The 18,855-nt window shown below is 34.8% G+C and overlaps 1 protein-coding gene across 1 annotated transcript in view; it reads right to left on the bottom strand.

Moving 5' to 3' along the window:
• TRPM7 (transient receptor potential cation channel subfamily M member 7) overlaps positions 1-18,855 on the bottom strand; it is a 125,040-nt gene that overhangs the window by 8,677 nt on the left and 97,508 nt on the right. Inside the window, exons 28-38 of the mRNA XM_007455525.1 lie at positions 14,679-14,775; positions 12,294-12,364; positions 8,996-9,030; positions 7,240-7,265; positions 5,916-5,966; positions 5,764-5,829; positions 4,636-4,919; positions 4,428-4,510; positions 3,876-4,081; positions 1,207-1,258; positions 999-1,105 (exon numbers count right to left, since the gene is read on the bottom strand). Of these exons, the coding sequence (XP_007455587.1) occupies positions 999-1,105; positions 1,207-1,258; positions 3,876-4,081; positions 4,428-4,510; positions 4,636-4,919; positions 5,764-5,829; positions 5,916-5,966; positions 7,240-7,265; positions 8,996-9,030; positions 12,294-12,364; positions 14,679-14,775 (1,078 nt within the window). The remainder of the gene's footprint in view (positions 1-998; positions 1,106-1,206; positions 1,259-3,875; positions 4,082-4,427; positions 4,511-4,635; positions 4,920-5,763; positions 5,830-5,915; positions 5,967-7,239; positions 7,266-8,995; positions 9,031-12,293; positions 12,365-14,678; positions 14,776-18,855) is intronic.

Raw genomic sequence — 18,855 nt, 5'->3', positions numbered from 1 at the left:
AAACAATAAACAAGAACCAAACAAACAAAAACCTCCTAGAACTAAGTGAGTTTAGTAAGAACACAGAATACAAGGTCAATATACAAAAATAAATAATTTCTGTATCTATTAACAATGAACAATTAAAAAAAAATTACAGATAGTAGTATTAACATGCTTACTATGTGCCTGTCACTGTTCTAAGTACTTCACAAATACCAACTCATTTAATTCTCAAACAAACAAAAAACAACAAACCTCTATGATGTAGGCATTCTCTGAGGCCCTGGAGTCTGGCTCCCAGGTCCAAGCTCTTAACTACTACTATATTATTGGTCATAATGAGAGGGACTTTTAAAAATACAGCTCAAGGGTGAGTGCCAGGCACCTGTAATTTTGAAAAAGTTCCACAGGGGATTCTGACACACACCAAAGGGTGAGAACAACTGGTTTGTGATATAACTTATGATTCAATAATAACTTGTAATTCTTCGGATATAAGATGAAGTTACTATCGTGAGAGATTGTACCTGCAGTTCCTCTTCCTGTTTCACAGAATACTCTTTTCCCAACTCTTTTCCAGGCTACCTTGAAAGTCTATTCATCCTTCAGTTTTAGGCAAATCTGTTAGTTCCCCAGGTAGCATTCCCTGACTTCTAAGTTTGTGTTAAAGTGATCTGCTTACCTGTTCTATTTTTTCTGCTTGGCATTTATGATAGTCCTATAATTCTCTGTTAATCTTGTCAGTATCCAAGACCTGGCTAAACTCCACCAAGTGCAGGGACCATGTTTGTCTTGTTCACTGTGCATTGTTAATATCTAACACAATTCCTGGCATCCAGCAGACACATAATAAATATGTATTAAGTGAATGGACTTTGTGTTTTTATAAGTAATGAATGAAAGCATAGATCCATTTATAACCAAAAATATGTATTTATGCTTCTGGCCTTATGAAGTTCTGTAGTAATTAACTTTGCTAACAATTTATATATTATACTGATTAAGAAAATGCTTACCTGGAAGTTTAAGCTTTCTACAGCAAGAATTACAGTGATGTTTTGCTCTGAAGTTTTTTATTGCATCTTCTCCTAGGTTTGCTGGGCCAAAAACCATATCACAGGATCTGTGGAATTGGTAGTTAAAAGAAAAAGTCAGTTAATGCAAATAGAAATGTAGAATCTGAAATTACAAAAATGTCTTAATGAAATTATTAAAACTTATTACCTCTTTTCTTCTGCCTTTATCACAGATGGGTCAGTCAAATTTTCACCCACACCTTTACATGTATATATTAAAAAGACAATTTTATTATATAATTGATATAAATACATAAGTATAATAAAAAGTCACAAGAGATTCTATAGCATCATCAACCATTACACGATGTTAAATTATTCAAAAGAGGATAGTTTTTCACTCTTGATATTTCATAACTTGACTTATGACCTCAACATTGCACTAGGAACAAACACAGTTCCTTTGACATGAACAACAGTTAAAAGTCAGAATAGGTAGGTAGGCATGTAATCTCCTGGTGACACCAGTTTCTGATGGAACAAGGCCAAGCTGGAAGTAAATATCTCCTTATTTACAATTTGCCCTTGTTTCACCTTAGTTAGCAAAGAACAATTAGGTACATGAAGACATGATCTATAGGTCATTTTTAAAGTCTTTTGGATTTTTTAAAATCACAGGCTAACATATAAATACATTTTCTTGCAAAAGATTTAGATTACATAAAGAGTAAGATTGTGAACATCTTTCTTCACCTCCAGCCCTCTCCAGAGGTGTTAAAAGTGTGGTTAAATCTTTTCAGTCTCATCTAGTCATTCATATAAAGAACAACTACTGATATTTGAATAATCATAAAATATTTAACCCATTAGAATGAAACCTAATAAAATGGGTAGAATTTCACAATAGGAAAAGCTAGAATTAAAACATGAGTCTAATTTCTACTCAGATTGGCAAAGATTAAGTAAATATTCAATAATGAAGAGATGGCGAAGAAATGGGCACAGTGATGAGTGCTCACAGTGCTGAGTATGAATTCACATAACCTTTTGGAAAAGTAACCTGGCCGTTGCTATTGAAATTGTACTCATCTCTAAAACTAAAAATAGGGTGACTGTCTCATAATAGAGGATGTAAATCATGCTATGCCTCCATACTACAGCTGTTAAAAGGAATGCCTCAGATTTATCAATAATGATCCAGAAGATGGCCATCATGTATTATTAGGTAGGAAAAAAAAAAAAGTGAAATACACACACACACATACATATATATAGCATGATCCCAGCTGGAGGAAAATCACAACACAAAATGATTAAAATTAAGTTTAAAAATTTGTAATTTGTCTTCACAAAGGTAGAGGAACAGTAAAGATGGGAACATTTTGTTCTTTATATATTTCTATATTGTTTAACTTGTTTGTAGTAATTGTCTAAAATACTTCTATGAAAAAAATGGCTCCATGAACACATTAATTTTGTAGAGAACATCACTATTACTCTGCTTATTAAAAATAACTGCCATCTTTTAATTAACTGTTTGGCCTCACTTCCTAGGCATATTTGAAGATGGACTGGCCCATCTAATAATATACATCAGAAATTTCACTATATATATAACTTAATCATTTATGTAAAATGATGAATTTACTGAAAAAAGGGTAGCTATTTTTACACAGATTTTCTTTCTTGAGTTGGTATTGAAAATCAATACCAACTGTTTGCTTTTCAACAAATTGTTTATATTTGGGAGTATCTATATAATGAAAGAAGTCATCAAATGATAAATATTCTAAACAATTGTTTTTATGTGATTTGAAATCTTGTCTATGTTGACACTTGAAATTAAAGTTGCTCTTTAGGGGCAAAAAAAAAAATGGAACCTATAATGTGAAAGTATCATCCAGGCAGAGCTGGCAATTTGCTCAATTTCATTTTTCTTTGACCCTGCTGTGACGCTGCATAAACATTACTCTAAGCAAATCACTGCTCTCTCCTAGTCATAATTTTTTTTTTTCCCCTTTTACATGTATGAAGGAATCTGCCTACACAGATGGCTATGCTCAGTTTTCCCCTCCTTGTATACATGCTGCTCTGCCTTCCAAGTGCTTGAATCTATTCCCTACCTCTTGAATCTGAGCTGTCCTTATAACTTACCTTGACCAGTAAAATGTGGCAGAAGGGATGTGGGCCCATTCTGGTCCTAACCTAAGAGTTTCTGCTTTCTCTCTGGAGGAAGCCAGCTGTCATGTAAGAAGTCTAATTACCTGAAACTATCATGCTACAAAAAGTCCAAGCTACCCAGCCATGTGGAAAAATCACTTTGTGGTGAACTGAGGAATTCAGCTGTCTTGAACAGAGACCTAAGACATTTGGCTCCAGTCAAGCTGTCCAAACTAGTCTCCAGCCATTCAAACCCTCCAAGGGGACAGTAGAGATGAGCCATCCCCAAATTCCTGAACCAAAGAAGTGTAAGCAAGCAAAATGGTTGTTTTAATCCACTATTAGGTAGTTTAGTTCACAGTAATAGATAACATAAACACCAGGAACAATACAGATAGTTGTTATTGTTTTAAAGAAATGGTCTTCATACTTTTAAAGAAATTAAGGCTACAGATCTATGAGTGGAATAGGGATTTCACATGTTTTTGCTTATTAAAACATCTGTATTACCTAAATAACAATTAAGATAGCATCTCACTCTTCAGGGCCCTGATAGCTATATACTATGGCTGTTACTGACTTGCTTTTTTAACAGCTTCTGCTGACCTAAGATTTTACCTATCCGTAAATTAGCAGATTTCTGTATATTGCTCATAACACATGAATAGATGAGAACCTAATGCAAATTCCCTTTTAGCAATATTTTAATAAATTTACCTTGTAAATCAAGTACCAGTAACTCCCCTCTTGTATATTCATAAGTCCAATGGCTAAAGGCTAGCATGATCTCTTCCAGTGTATTTGTTGGAATAATCTCATCACCATTATTGTTGTTGTATTTTCTAAATTCTCCAGTCATACATTCTTCCACAGCAAACCACTGCCCTGCTGAATGGCAATACAGCAGGAAAACTTCAAGGAACCTTATGAAAAACAGTTATAGATATTACTAGTAGTTTTTTTTTATGATAAACAACCGAATGACAATTTTTATCAATTTAATCTTAACCAATACACAATCTATGCCATATATAATTCTTTCAGCTCTGCAACCACCCACACTTATTCACATTTCTCAACTCAAGTTCAGTGCCCTCAGAAAGGTTCCTGCTCAATTTAGTCATTTTATCCTATACAAGTAGTTTTAATAAAATTCGAATCCATCTTTAAAATGGGTAAATAATGAAATATTCAGCATCAATAATGAAGGTCAAAAGAGAATGCTATCCACATAACACTAAAAGATCTCAAAAATTTTAAGAGATTTACCTTGGAGAATATGGTATGGATTTGGGTTTCATTTGGTTGAAGGCAAATGTGAGCTTTTGTGCTGCTCTCTGTTGTTGAATTTCCTACAGAACAGAAAAAAGAAACCCTCGTTCAACACTGAAATTAAGATTATTTGATTTATCATACTTTAGAAGTGAAAACATGAAGCTCAAATAATGCTTCACTGTATGCATTCACTAGCACTTACTCTAAGACAAAGATGCAGAACTGTATCTTCTTTATAAATACTTGACCATGTATTAACCACTTCAGGAAGAAAAGATTTGATAATATAAAGATGTCCTGATTTGAGGATATCATGTTCTGACCAAGTACACTGTACTTTGACAGCTCTTCGTAAACCTCCTCCCATCTCCTCTTTACTTAAAAACTCTATTTTGGCACAGAGGCCTAGCTGTGACCACGAAGACATGCTGTTATTCAGTATGTTGGGAGAACTCTCTTCCAAGCGATACACTGTGACAGGCTCACCTGCAACATGAATAGACATATTTTAAGGTCAAAGTATGACTCTGAAAATCACAAGGTAGAAATTGGCAGGTATCTTTGGTTAAGATTAAGTGAGGAATAGAATATGAGATGGACAAAGTTGTAGTTTTTTTTTTTTTTTTTTTGCGGTACGCGGGCCTCTCACTGTTGTGGCCTCTCCCGTTGCGGAGCACAGGCTCCGGAAGTGCAGGCTCAGCGGCCATGGCTCACGGGCCCAGCCGCTCCGCGGCATGTGGGATCTTCCTGGACCGGGGCACGAACCAGTGTCCCCTGCATCGGCAGGCGGACTCTCAATCACTGCACCACCAGGAAAGCCCAGGACAAAGTTGTAGTTTTATAAAAGAAGTTTAAGGGCAAGAAATACTCAGAAACCAAGGATCTAATATCTCTAAATTCACCTGTATTTGGTAATAATAAGCATTTTTGAAATCGTGAACATTTTTGAGAAAAACTTTTAGAAAGCAATTAGACGTCTAAACACTTCTAAACTTTTTAAACAGGAGGTTAGATCTGTTCCACAAACCCTGTGATATCAATTTATTAACGCTTTCACTGCTGAACTACGGATCAAGAACTTTTCTGAATTAAAATACACCACTGCTTCCGATATGCCAGAAATAGAGAAAATCAATACTTCTGACGCTTCCTTCAGTTTAAACATACCTAAATCTTGTAGTAATCAGACTGATTAAAATTTATATGAAATTAACAATTCTTAATGTGATCCTTCCTCTTTCTGTTACCACCCATGTTCTATATTACAGTTAAAACCACGTGTTAATTAAGGGTTTATTCTCCCTCTTATTTCTTTACTTTTTGGATTTACCTCTTGGAGGCACAGGTGTAAATGGAATGCTCTGGGATAATCGCATCAAGTTATTTCTTTCCACAGCTGCATAAAAATGAGAGAGAAATAATGAAATCCCCAAAAGCTCAAAGTACTACTAAATTTTGTTTTTAATATTTACTATTACTAACCTGAGTAATAGTAATTTGTATCCATAACTGGTTTAAATGGAGAAGCAAGACCTAAAATGGTAAATGAACAAATGAGACCCTTTTAAAAGTACTAATGCAGCATAAATTTTTGTTCAAGCATTCTCATTTAATCATCCCAAGTTTCCTTCATGTAAGCTCTGTTCACAAAAAGAGAAAAAACACGTAATAAATTATGTCCATCATGTGCTTTATTACCCTATTTCATTATGCCACATTAGTGGTAACTGTGTAATATGACACCTGGAAGGGAAAAAGCACATGATGGCTCACACTCTCCTGTTATAAACTGCATTCTTCCCTTATTCCCTACTCAAAAAGAAAAGTGTCAGACCTTTGGGGTGTGGGGCTGTAGGGCTGTAGCCCTGTAACCATTTTAATGGGTTGACCATGAGAAGATATAAAATAACAAAAAAGCCCCTCTTCCATCTCTAAGTATATCTGAGGACTTTACTTTTTTTTAATTTTATTTTTTTATTGAAGTATAGTTGATTTACAATGTTGTGTTAGTTTCTGTGAGGACTTCACTTTTTTTTTTTTTAGCCACGCCGTGCAGCTTGCAGGATCTCAGTTCCCCAAGCAGGGATTGAACCTGGGGCCATGGCAGTGAAAGCCTGGAATCCTAACCACTAGGCCACCAGGGAACTCCTGAGGACTTCACTTTTTAACTGTACTGAGAAAGATGGAGAATAAATTGAACCAGGAGAATAAATTGAACCTGCTATGTGTTAAGTTTCTAGAATATAAATGAAAAAGAACCTATCGTCTTGCAGAAGAAGAAAGCTAGTTAACAGTTATATCATTGTGTGAGAGGTATAAAATATAGTGTGTGTGTATGTGTGTGCATGTGTATGTGTGTTCTCACACATGCACACAATACAGGACTGTAGAGGAGGGGTACCAAATGTCTCCTGGTTGAAGAAAGGTTGAAGGATATCTCTGAGGAAGAGGGCTTTGTGAGTGCAAGGTCAAGGGGGTCAAGAATACCTCCTGCTCAGGTTTCACCTAGCTGACTGAAAAAGTAGCATTCACTAACACACGGAATATAAGGGAAGCAGCAGCCTGGGTAGCAAGGATGAAGGGGAGTGGGGAGACTTTTGTAAAACGATCATCATTCACATGGTGAGTTCTTGTATTTGTGAAACACTTATAATGAAGAGAAACAAGCTGAGGGGAGAACTTTCTACTACCTTGGCTTTTTCAAGTATGAAGTCTAAAATTTCTTACTTAGGACAATGTAGTATTTGCTAAAGTAGATCATATACAATCCTCAGTTTTTCACATTAAATCTACCACACAGACTCACCATTCAATGTTCCTTCTTCAGATGGCCTAAAGAAACAACAAAAAATATAAGTTACAATTTTAGTAACTTAAAATTAGTTTTGGCTACCACAAAATTTTTTATTTTATGAAGTTACTGTTATTTAATATAACATTATTAAAGGAATTCTGAGATTCAGATTCACTTTTGTTTGAATATTTGCCACTTCCCTTAAGCTTGTACCAAATTCATACACGGATATGTATAAATCCATATGCATATACTTTATCAACAACTTTTACCTCCAATTTATGCCTACATAAATATTATTAGTAGTTTGATGCCAAACTGAAGGTTCAGTACTAATACAGTAAAATATTCCATGACTCCTCTATTTGTGGAGATTCATTCCGGTACTTTAATAATGCCTTGAAATGACTTTGCAGGATTCTAAAAATACTTCAACAGAACTGATGGGCAAAGAACAGAGAGAACAGCATTTGTATACCATTTTGCAAAATTCAATTGCTAATGTTGAAAAAATTTTTTTTCCACTGTGAATATGTTTATTTATAACAACATATACTGGTACCAAGTGTAGGTTCTATTAATCCCAAAGATTCCAGTGCAAATTAGAGACAAGTGTAGTGGAAAGGAAAGGGGAATGGAAATCAAGAAAAATAGATTAGAAGCTTAGCTCTCCCATTATACAGTTATGTGGCCTTGCTCAGGACTAAAAGGACTAGGTCTAGAAAGGACCACTTGAGTAGGAGACCTTGGTAATCTCTTTCTAGCTCTTACATTCTATCTGATCCTGATATTTCCCGTTGGTTTTCACCTTAGTAACATCAATATTTCCTATAGGAAATACTTTGACCCTAACATCAGCCCTTTGTCTACTGCTGATAAACCACTCTTAGCACACCCAAAGAGTACTGACCAACTCCACCTTTCTGGGTACTTCTATGGGTCAGCATTCTGTAACTCAAAGTTCTCTTGTTAGCCGAATTAACATCAACTTTAAGTACTGATTCTGCATTTACATCCTACAGTTCTACTTGTAAAAGACATTATTCCCTGAAGAGGTCTGATTATAAATAGGTCTTCCAAGTGCCATTCAGGGCCAGGATACCTCCACAATTTGAACAACTGCATACCCACATAGCATCTGGTTTATTTTCTTCTCTATATATTCACATCTCAGAGAGATTATCTTTGATTCTTCTTTGTCGTTATGTTTAATCTGTACTGAAAATTTTCACTTTCTGGGGATGACTACTTGTAAGACTGCCTTTTGTTTCTACTTTTGGTTCTGGATTACCACACCAGCTTTCTCGTGGATCTTCCTGTATGCAGACTTTCTAATGTACACTGTGTATTACTGCTGTAATTATCAAAGTGCTTCCCAAAAGGAGAATAAAGGCTTGTTGATTAGAACGATGGGCAGAGAAATTATTAGCTAAAGTGTCAAACTAAGTTGTTGAACAAGTTTATTCAAAAGCAAGTTGGAAATAGGACTAAATAATAAAATCATAACTGTATCATTATAATGAAAATTTTATTTGAGTTGTGGTTATAATATGACTAATATAACTACATAAAATCATAAATTAAAATATATACATTAACTTATAATAAATGATTCCCCAATCTCTTCTATGTAAAGACAGGAGATCACAAAATAAATTATCAGCAATAATTTCAAGAAGTGTTAAAAAGATGATGCAAAGAGCAGGAAAAAACAACATTCAATACCTATGATACTTTTCACACTAACGATGAGAAAAGGCTTACTTACACTTCTCTATTTGACGGTCTATCTTGTAGCCAATCCTTTAGTGAGAAACAAACACAAACAAAAAGTTAAAGAAAAAAGTCTCTAGATAAAGCATAACTGTTTATCTGTTTTGTATCCTACATGTTTGATGAATGAAGGGTTGAAAAGTTAATATGAATTTGTTTTATACAACTGAACTAATAAAATAAAAAACTGGTATAAAAGCTACCATAAGGCCATTCCACAAGGTAGAATAAAGAATTTCATGAGTGTTATTTCCTACAACATAATTGTAATTGTCCCCTGACAATTTTATTTTCTTAAAATACATATTTGTTTCTATGACTCTAAAAAAAAAATATGTGCCTGTTGCCAAAACACATCAAAGTATAAAGATAAAAATTAAAATCATGCAAACTGTGACAAAGAAATCACTAATAACAGGCATATTTCATTGAAGCCCTTTTGTGTGTGTATGTGGTGGGCTTTATTCTGCAGTTTTATAATTATTTTTCTAGGTGTGGATTTATTTTTACCTCCCCACTTTGGGACTTATGCTTCCTGAATTTGAATCTTTATATATTTCATCAATTTGGAAAATTCTAAGTCATTTATAATCTCTTCAAATTGTCTACTTTCTCAAGGCCAATTTAGAGGTACTTTTCCATCTCTTTACGCTTAACACATTTTCCACCTAATTATAATTCTATGTTACATTGTGGTCCAATTTAGCAAAATTCTCCATTCAGCTGTGCCCCATCTGTTATTTTAACCCCCACTGAGATTTTATTTTTTTAATTAACTTATTTTATTTTTGGCTGCTTTGGGTCTTTGTTGCTATGTGCGGGCTTTTATCTAGTTGTGGCGAGCGGGGACTACTCTTTGTTGCGGTGCGCGGGCTCCTCACTGCGGTGGCTTCTCTTGTTGAGGAGCACGGGGTCGAGGCACGCAGGCTCAGTATTTGTGGCACACGGGCTTAGTTGCTCCGCAGCACGTGAGATGTTCCTGGACCAGGGCTCGAACCCATGTCCCCTGCATTGGCAAGCAAATTCTCAACCACTGCGCCACCATGGAAACCCTCAACTGAGATTTTTAATTTTTTCCCAAATTTTCCAGTATTTTTTAGTATCTTTTCTTTTTTAGAAATATTTATAATACTTTTTAATGGCTTTAATCAGACTTATAATCTGTAACCAATAATTCTACTATCTTAAGTTGTCAGAGATCTAATACTGTTTGTATAAGCTGGCTATACTGTTTGTATAAGCTGGTTTTGTAATTTGGCATTGTGAGGTCAGCTTCAATGGAAGCTTATTTGTAGCAAAACTGTGCAGCTTAGGTTCAGGATGAGTCCTTCCAGAAAGGAGGATTTGATACTGTGAAACTCTGCGTTCACTAAACACCCTTCCCATTGAAATAATTTTTTTAATAAAATGATTTTTAATAATACAATTTATCTCCTTACAGCACAATGTAAGTTAATATGGTTAATATGTTCTTTTTTTCTTTTCTTCAGGCTTCTAAAATGTTTTAATAAGAATGGGCATCTGGGGGACTTCCCTGGTGGTCCAGAGGTTAAGAATGCGCCTTCCAATGCAGGGGATGCGGATTCGATCCCTGGTCGGGGAACTAAGATCCCACATGCCACAGGGCAACTAAGCCTGAGTGCCGCAACTACTGAGCCCTCACGCTGCAATGAAGATCCCACGTGCCGCAACTAAGACCCAACGCAGCCAAATAAATAAATATTTTTAAAAAAAAGAAGAAGAAAAAAAGAATGGGCATCTGGGACAACCGGCAGGCGAGTGAGCAGGGCAAACTGGAATCACTGGGCGGCCGGGACTCCTTGCTGGACCCAATCCTCCTGGTGAGCATTTCTCCACTCAGGGTCACAGACTGCAGACTGGGCAACATTTTTCTCAAATGTTCCTGGGCAAGGTATGACTGCCAGGTAGGGGATGGATTCCTCACTCCCCATGCCGGGCCGGTTCTGGGCACCAGAATTCACTTCCAAGGTTCACTGCTGGCTGGCCTCACTGGTGCGAGGGTCGAAAAATTTTTCCCATCATCTTCAATAAACATCACAACCTTTGTGCATGCGTGAAGAAAGTTTCCTCTCCCCCAACCCCCTTGCTGTGGCCACAGCAAAGGAACATGCATAAATGAGATGAATAAAAATACAGTAATATTAAAAAAAAAAAAAGAATGGGCATCTGATGGACTTAGAAGATCCTCTTGTTTCCTTTCTGCATTAGATGATGGAAATGAGTGAAACAATAGCAGCAGCAGGTCAAAGGCTTCTAACAGGATAAGATAAAAAAAAAAAAACCTGGTGTACAAATACACTGACTGGAATATCCAAGGGGTTTCCCTTTCAGTTTATCACGGAAATGAATCCACATCCCCTTTGCACACTGACCACTTATAGTGCCCAGTTCTATGCACAACCTGGGATTTCTCCCCTGCCTGCTCTGGCAGCTTCCTGGAATCTTCTCCATCACCTTTGCTTGCCCCACCTGGGGCTGATAACACCTGGTTGAATGACCTCTTTGTCTTCTGAAGAACCTCCAGGCTCTCATGGTTGCCTTGCTTGCCAGGGTGGGAGTAAGCAAGAGGGTATGAGTACATGTGTAGTGTTCAGTCCAAGGGGATGGGGCCAAGTTAATATGTTCTTGATGATCCAGGATCTTAATTATGAGCACTAATTTCTATACTTGACTAGAAAGGAGCAACTGTTTTTGCTTTCTCCCAAGCTATTTGTCTTGGTTGCCAAAGTCTGCTTTTAAAGAGTGTTCGTAAAATCAAATATTACTCCAGTTGGCTGGAAATAATTTCATATCATTAGCTTCAATTCAAACAGAGATTCCTACCTTTATTTCTTCTGCATACATTTTTCTTTAATAATTCCTGACTATTCACTACAGGAAGAAACTCTTTTCCATAACTGCTACTATGCACTGAGGTCAGTTTTCTAATGTTAAAAAGTTTTTGAAAGCTAGATATAATCTCAGATAAAATATCACCATCTTTTAGCTTTTATCTAATAAATAAGTTTTTTTTTGTTTTTTTGGTTTTTTTTGCGATACGCGGGCCTCTCACTGTTGTGGTCTCTCCCATTGCGGAGCACAGGCTCTGGACGCACAGGCTCAGCAGCCATGGCTCACAGGCCAAGCCGCTCCGCGGCATGTGGGATCTTCCCAGACTGGGGCACGAACCCATGTCCCCTGCATCGGCAGGCGGACTCTCAACCACTGCGCCACCAGGGGAGCCCTAAATAAGTATTTTTAAATATGCATATGTTTAAATGAAATGTACAAACCGGTAGTAAAGCTGCTTTGGAATCTACTTCATGAGTGTCTTCTATAGATGGCTTTCTACTGTTACTTTGATCTAAAAGAAAATTTTAAAAAATAAAAAAGTTATACAACTAAAAATTTTTTTTAATACCAACTAACCAAACACTAAGTGTTTCGAGGCATAATATAACTTACCTAAGATAACTTATCCTCTCCCCAACACTGCTGAATATAAGAGTTATATGAGTCTCACGGGTCTCTTGACAGGATATCAAAATTATTCAATTTATTTTTGTGAAAAGGCAATATGAAATAAAAGAGTATGGAAAAAAAAAGTCTTGCTCTTCCTCTGTTCCCAAATTTCTTGTGTATCCTTCCAAAGATATTTTGTGTTTCTATATATACCCCTGAATCTTCTTTTTTTAACATAAATGCTAGTATAATATATATATCTTCAGGTTTTTTGTTGTTGGTTTTTTAACTTTAGGCTTGGAGATCTTTCAATATCAGTACACAGAGGATTTCTCTATTCTACTTTGATATTATGCTGAACTTCATACAATGGATATACAATAATCTATTTAACCAAACTCCTATTGATGGACATTTGGCCTGATTTCAATCTCTTGCTGTAACAATGTTGCAATTAATAATCTTAAACATCATTTTACAGTAATGGAAAAAAAATAGTTCATCTTTCCCCCCATTTAAGATGCCACTTTTGTCACATTTTGCTTGTTTATGCTAAACAAACTTTAGAATTAAGCCTATTTTCCAAAAAAAGTGAGGATGTTAAATTTTAAATTAATTTAGAATTTACAGCCTCATGATACAATAAAGGAAAACCTCAGAAAGAACAGTGAAGAGAAATCTTAGAACGAAAGAATGAACGGTGAAAGGAAATCTTAGAACATTCCAAGTATAGAGGGCAAAAAGAGCAGATTGAGATATATTAGGGGACTCTGGGCAAAACTTTTTCAAGATGATGAAACTGAATATTTTGAAAAAATTTATTCAAAGAACAGAGAATCCAGTGTTGATCTAACCAAAATCATGACATAACTACACTGGTGGGAAAGGGTAACGACATCTGTGCATGCATGTGGGCTAGGGAATAGAGAGGGGTGGGGATGGCAGTAGGGAAGAGCTCAACCCTTGTCTTCTTTAGTGGGAGGTCAACAAATACTGCCTAAAACTGAAATATGAGGATATAAAATTACAGGCATCCTAACTTTAGAAATAATATCCATGTTATCCAAAAATAGTGAGTTTTATTTCTTCCCTCCTAACCCTGCTACCATTTATTTTTCTTCCTTTTCTTCTTTGGCTAAAATGTTAAATAGAATCCTTGTCTTGTTCTCCTTCTGGGGTGTTCAATATTTCACTATGAAGTATGGTATCTGTGGCAAGTTTTTGTTAGATACCCTTTATTCAGATTAAGGACACTCCATTCTATACTTACTTTGCTAGGAGTTTTAATCATGAATGGATGTTGAATTTCATCAAATTCAGCCTTTTCTGCAGCTATTAAGATAATCATATGATTTTCTTCTTTAATTTGTTACTATCATGCCTTATATTTTTGAATGTTAAACTAATTTGCACTCCTGGAATAAACCCAACTTGAAGAGAATAAAAGGAGAAATGATGGTGAGGGGAATAAGGAAGTACTGCTTTTCTTAACGAACCTTATAAAGATTAAATGTGCATAACTGAAAAGTTAGATAACAATAAATTTGTACGCATATAACTATGACCCCAAAAAAGCATGATATGGAAACATCTCCAGATCATTAAACTTTTTAAATGAAAAATTAAAGGTGCAGGACAACATGTATGGTATGCTACCTTTTGTGTAAAAGATGAAGAGGTAAAAAAGACTATTGTCATATATGACTACATAAGCATGAAACTAGAGAAAAAACAAAAACAACAGTGGTTACACATGGGGTTGGTGTGAGACTGAGACTGATTTTCAAAGTGCTTCTGTGTGTGTGTGTGTGTGTGTGTGTGTGTGTGTGTGTATTTTAATTTTGAACCAAATAAATGTATTAGTTATTTTTAAAGGTTAAAGCAGAAAAATAAATTGATTAAATGACTATACAGATTAAAATACAACCAATTCATTTGTAAAAAAGTCAGCAGATTTGTAAAAGCGAGTCTTTGCCTTTCATCTTTTAAGTCTAAACAATTTGTTGAAAAATATTAGAATGTTCAGATTATGTATTATTCAAGGTTAAGAACAACAATGATGGACCAGAATCTTCATTTTCTTACTTCTGAAACATTCACTGCTCAAGTGTGTGACATACATAAAATACATTTAAAGTTTAATGATGTCCATAAAATACCTGTAAAGCTTAAATGAGTATATTTGTTAGCATAATTCATGAAGTCAAAATACTCACCTCGCTCTGAATGAAGAGGAAGAGAAGTTTTGTGACACTCAGTAAATCCAGCATGAGAACTCACATGTTTCAGAGTGTTTTCAGAAGGAATATCATTCTGCATATTATACATATACACAATTTTAAAACAATTGAACTAAATTTCAAATCACTGCTCTAAGTAGTATAAGAGCCTCTGGATCTATTTAGCTCAATATGCTTTAATCTACCTGGACTCCAAGGGGTATATTACAAATTACAGTTATTTTCTTCAATGTCAATTTCAAAAACTGCCATCAAAACACCCTACTTGCTTATTGTTCATAAATCCATCTGAATGAATCCTTTTTCATAGCAATACAAGTTCATTTAAATAATTGGAGGAAAATAGGAAACTGTAGGGAAAATAATAAAACATTTATCAATTCACCTTAAAAAGAAAAAAACTATCTTACACTAAAATTGAAACAGCAATACTTTCTTCTTTGGAGAGTGAAAGAGTGGAGGGGAAATTTATTTTGGGGAGTTTTGGTAGCTTTCTTATTGCTTTGTATAAGCTATTTGTATAACAAAGATCTATCTGGTCATTATTTGTCAAATTTCAATTTTTTTCATATTTGTTTTATCTATGCTTTATATTTTTAGGTACTCATCTCTTTTCATCCTTCCCTTAATATTTGTTTTAAAAGCCCTCCTGGCTTTACTGACTTAATATTTCTATTTTCTTATGTTTTGTTTATACTTTGAATTTTTATATTTAAATCCAAAATTCATCTGAGCTTATGAAGTGATATGAAACAGACGTTTCCTAATTTCTACCCAGTTGTTCAATTTGTGTGTTTACTGACAAAGCATTCCTTTTCTCATCAATTTCTAATCCAACCCTTATTAAATTTGTATTTGTAGAAGGGTTATTTTGGAGTCACCAAAATGTTTCACTAAATATTCATGTTTCAATTGTACCACTTGTATAGATATTTTAGTATCTAACAACTAATTCTCCCCCATTTTCTTCTTTTTACCTATTCATTTTTCGAGATGAACTAACGAAATTCATTAAACTAATGCGGAAGATCTGATACCTTCACCCTGTCTCTTCTTTTCAGCTATACACAGGTCATACTACTATGTAACTTTAAAATACTTCCAAACCTCTACCACCCCTCAGAAACAATGAGTTTTAAAATGTTACTACCACAATAAGCTATTACTTTCATTAAATAAATTTAACTTAAACATCTCAAGAAAATTAAGTTTTTCTACCTTTGATGTTTCACATTCTTCACATTACAGCTGATTTATTGATATATAGCCAAGCAAAAAGTGCTAACCTTTTTCCTATTGTCACAAAGCAACTCTGATTTCCTTTTAGTTGTTCCTTTTGGAACCAGTTCTAGCTATTTCTTGATTGTTTTACTTAAGTATTTTCCTTGATATATACTCTTTGATACAATGACACATCAATTTCATAGAACCATCTTTGATAGAAATTCTAGTGTGCGACTGATGAGCGGGCTTCGAGGTATTTGTAAAACTCTATACTTTAAAAGAAAAAAATTTGTATATGTGCATTTGCCTGGGAAGGCGGTCTGTAGTTTTCATTCAATTTTCAAAGCGATGTATAACCCACAAATGTTCAAGAACTCAAAACCTCTAACCATCATGAGCTAGAGCGCATTATTCTATTATTACAGTTCTTTTCCTCTAAGTAAAGTACTCACAGTTGTTAAATTTAAAACATAGCCACCACTTTTCTTCCCACTCACAGAAACTTGTTATTTCTTGTTTTTACCAGGAAGTTATTTGCTCACTTAAAAATTTTCAGCATACTCCTGTTTTAAGTTCATTTAATAGGTCCATTGTTAAAAGGTGCAATCTGTGGGGAAACCCTAACATCTACCATTTACCATTAGGAAATGTCCATTCATTATAAATGATTTCCCACCATATATCAAGTGCTTCACAACAGCAAAATGCCATCAGAGTGTCATCAAATTCCTTCAACTGCTGTTGTGACACCTTGTTAAAGATACCTTAAAAGTTCAATAAAATATAAATTAGAGAATTAACAGCCTTAAGTCAGGGTAACTATAACTACTATAACTAAGGATTGAGAAAAGTAGAGACACTAAAAAAGTATTTAGGAAGCAAAACCAGGTAGACTTGGCTGTTGAATGGAAGGGCAGGATGCTGATGCTATTAACAGAGGTAAGAAATACAGGAGGAAAAGAAATATGTCTGCTGAGTGGGGAGATGATGGTGAATTTGAGGTTTTGACATGATGAGTTTGACAACTCTCAGAGTTCCAGCTAGTTAGCAGTTCTAACCTTTTACTGTGGTGTCATGTCAATTCTCTAAGTCATAATCACTCCAAAGATTTACTTTCTCCATATCCATTCCTAGCCCTCAGAATTTTCCTGGCTAAAATTCAAGTGTACAGGTTTAGAGTCAAACTTGGGGTCAAATGCCACTTAGGCACCAATGCCCCTATTACTAAGTTTTATTACTAACTGCTAAAAGGTATCAATAAATATCTCTAAAATTCTAGGATACCAAGTACCCAACTATAATATTTAAACATTTAAAAAATTACTTTCACTAATAAAAAGTGAACAAATATACTACCCAAATTATCATGTACATCTTTCTTGAACAACTAATTATACTATAAGGAAGGACTAAAATAAGAGGCATTGGGCTCTCTTACACTGACACAAATGGACTCTACAATTGAGCAATATAACATACTGGGTCCATATTTTTAATTAAAGGGTATTTGCATATAGGAGAAAGAGAGTGTGATAGAAATTTTATTACACTTAAATAATTCCAAATTACAAAAAAACTCTATTAAAAGTTATGAAGGTCCATAAAAAACTTCATTTACTATAAAATCCACTTCAGTTAAAACCTGTTCAAGAAAAACCCCATATGGAATGTAGATATATCACGTCTACATTTTAAGAATTATAAAACCAACTCTGGTAGAGCTTTGTCAGTTCTTCTTTCTACTTATTACTTTTTCTCATTCATTTCTTCTTCCCTTGTTTTTCATCATCATGTGTCAGCTAATGCTACCTAAATGCATTCAACCTATTTATTTAGTTCTCTCCTTCTCTGTAAGGCATCATATATAATGGAAAATTCAGATCTTTAGAAGTATGTCACAGAATTAAAATGGTTAGAATACATCATGCACATTAGTCTTATGGTAAGTTTATCTTACCTACTTCCTCCATCTAAATGTATATGCGTATTTTAAGTTAACCTTTTGACTCCCACAAGTACTAAAGAGACTTTACCCGATATTTACACATCTTTGAATACTCCATAATCGTTATTTCTTACATCATTCTGATAGTCTTATTTGAGGTAAGAAATACAAACTTAAAGGCAAATATTGAAAGAAAGGGACCTCATGGAATCACTACATCTCAATTTCCATATAGTCACCAATTAAATCCAAAGTTAACAAAATCTAGTTAATAGACATTAAATTATTCACTTTCATACAATAGTTCAATCAAAATATATGCTATTAAAAATACAAATGTTGGGGAATTCCTGGCGGTCCAGTGGTTAGGACTCTGTGCTTTTACTACCAAGGGCGCAGGTTCAATCCCTGGCCAGGGAACTAAGATCTTGCAAGCTGAGTGGCATGGCCCCCCCCACAAAAAAAGTCGGTATTTATATTATAAAAAATGCACTTGAGTCTACCTTTTAGATGTAGGGTAATAAGTAACATGTCCTGACAGCAATTTCACAATTAACTATAGATCATATGAGAAATAATCATTTATAAAAGCTTATTATCATTTCCTTGGCTCTAGTTTTAGGAAAAACTTTATTTCCGTTATATTTATCACTTGATCACTTCTACAACTTAAGTTCTTAAGGGATGGAGAAGCTTAGCACTTTTCCAGGTCTTCCTAATTATCTTGATGTAGCTGTTTTTACCCTTAAAGCTCAAATTAGTTATTGGTAATTCATGAAAGCAACTGTTAAGAAATAAAAATTTTCAGCCAGGAAACATATCTTTTTGCTAGTTGTTCTGTATATTTTAAAACTCATTTAACCAACATTTATTGAACATCTTACACTTGCATGTGATACTGTAGTTACTGGCATATTCAGCTTTTTATTGCTAGACCACAGGGTCCTTGAGAAGCAGGGCTATATTCTAATGAATTTTGGGGCC

Source organism: Lipotes vexillifer, unplaced genomic scaffold (genome assembly GCF_000442215.2).
Source record: "Lipotes vexillifer unplaced genomic scaffold, Lipotes_vexillifer_v1.1 scaffold24, whole genome shotgun sequence".
Lineage (NCBI taxonomy): Eukaryota > Metazoa > Chordata > Mammalia > Artiodactyla > Lipotidae > Lipotes > Lipotes vexillifer.
This window is presented reverse-complemented; position numbering and strand designations above follow the sequence as displayed.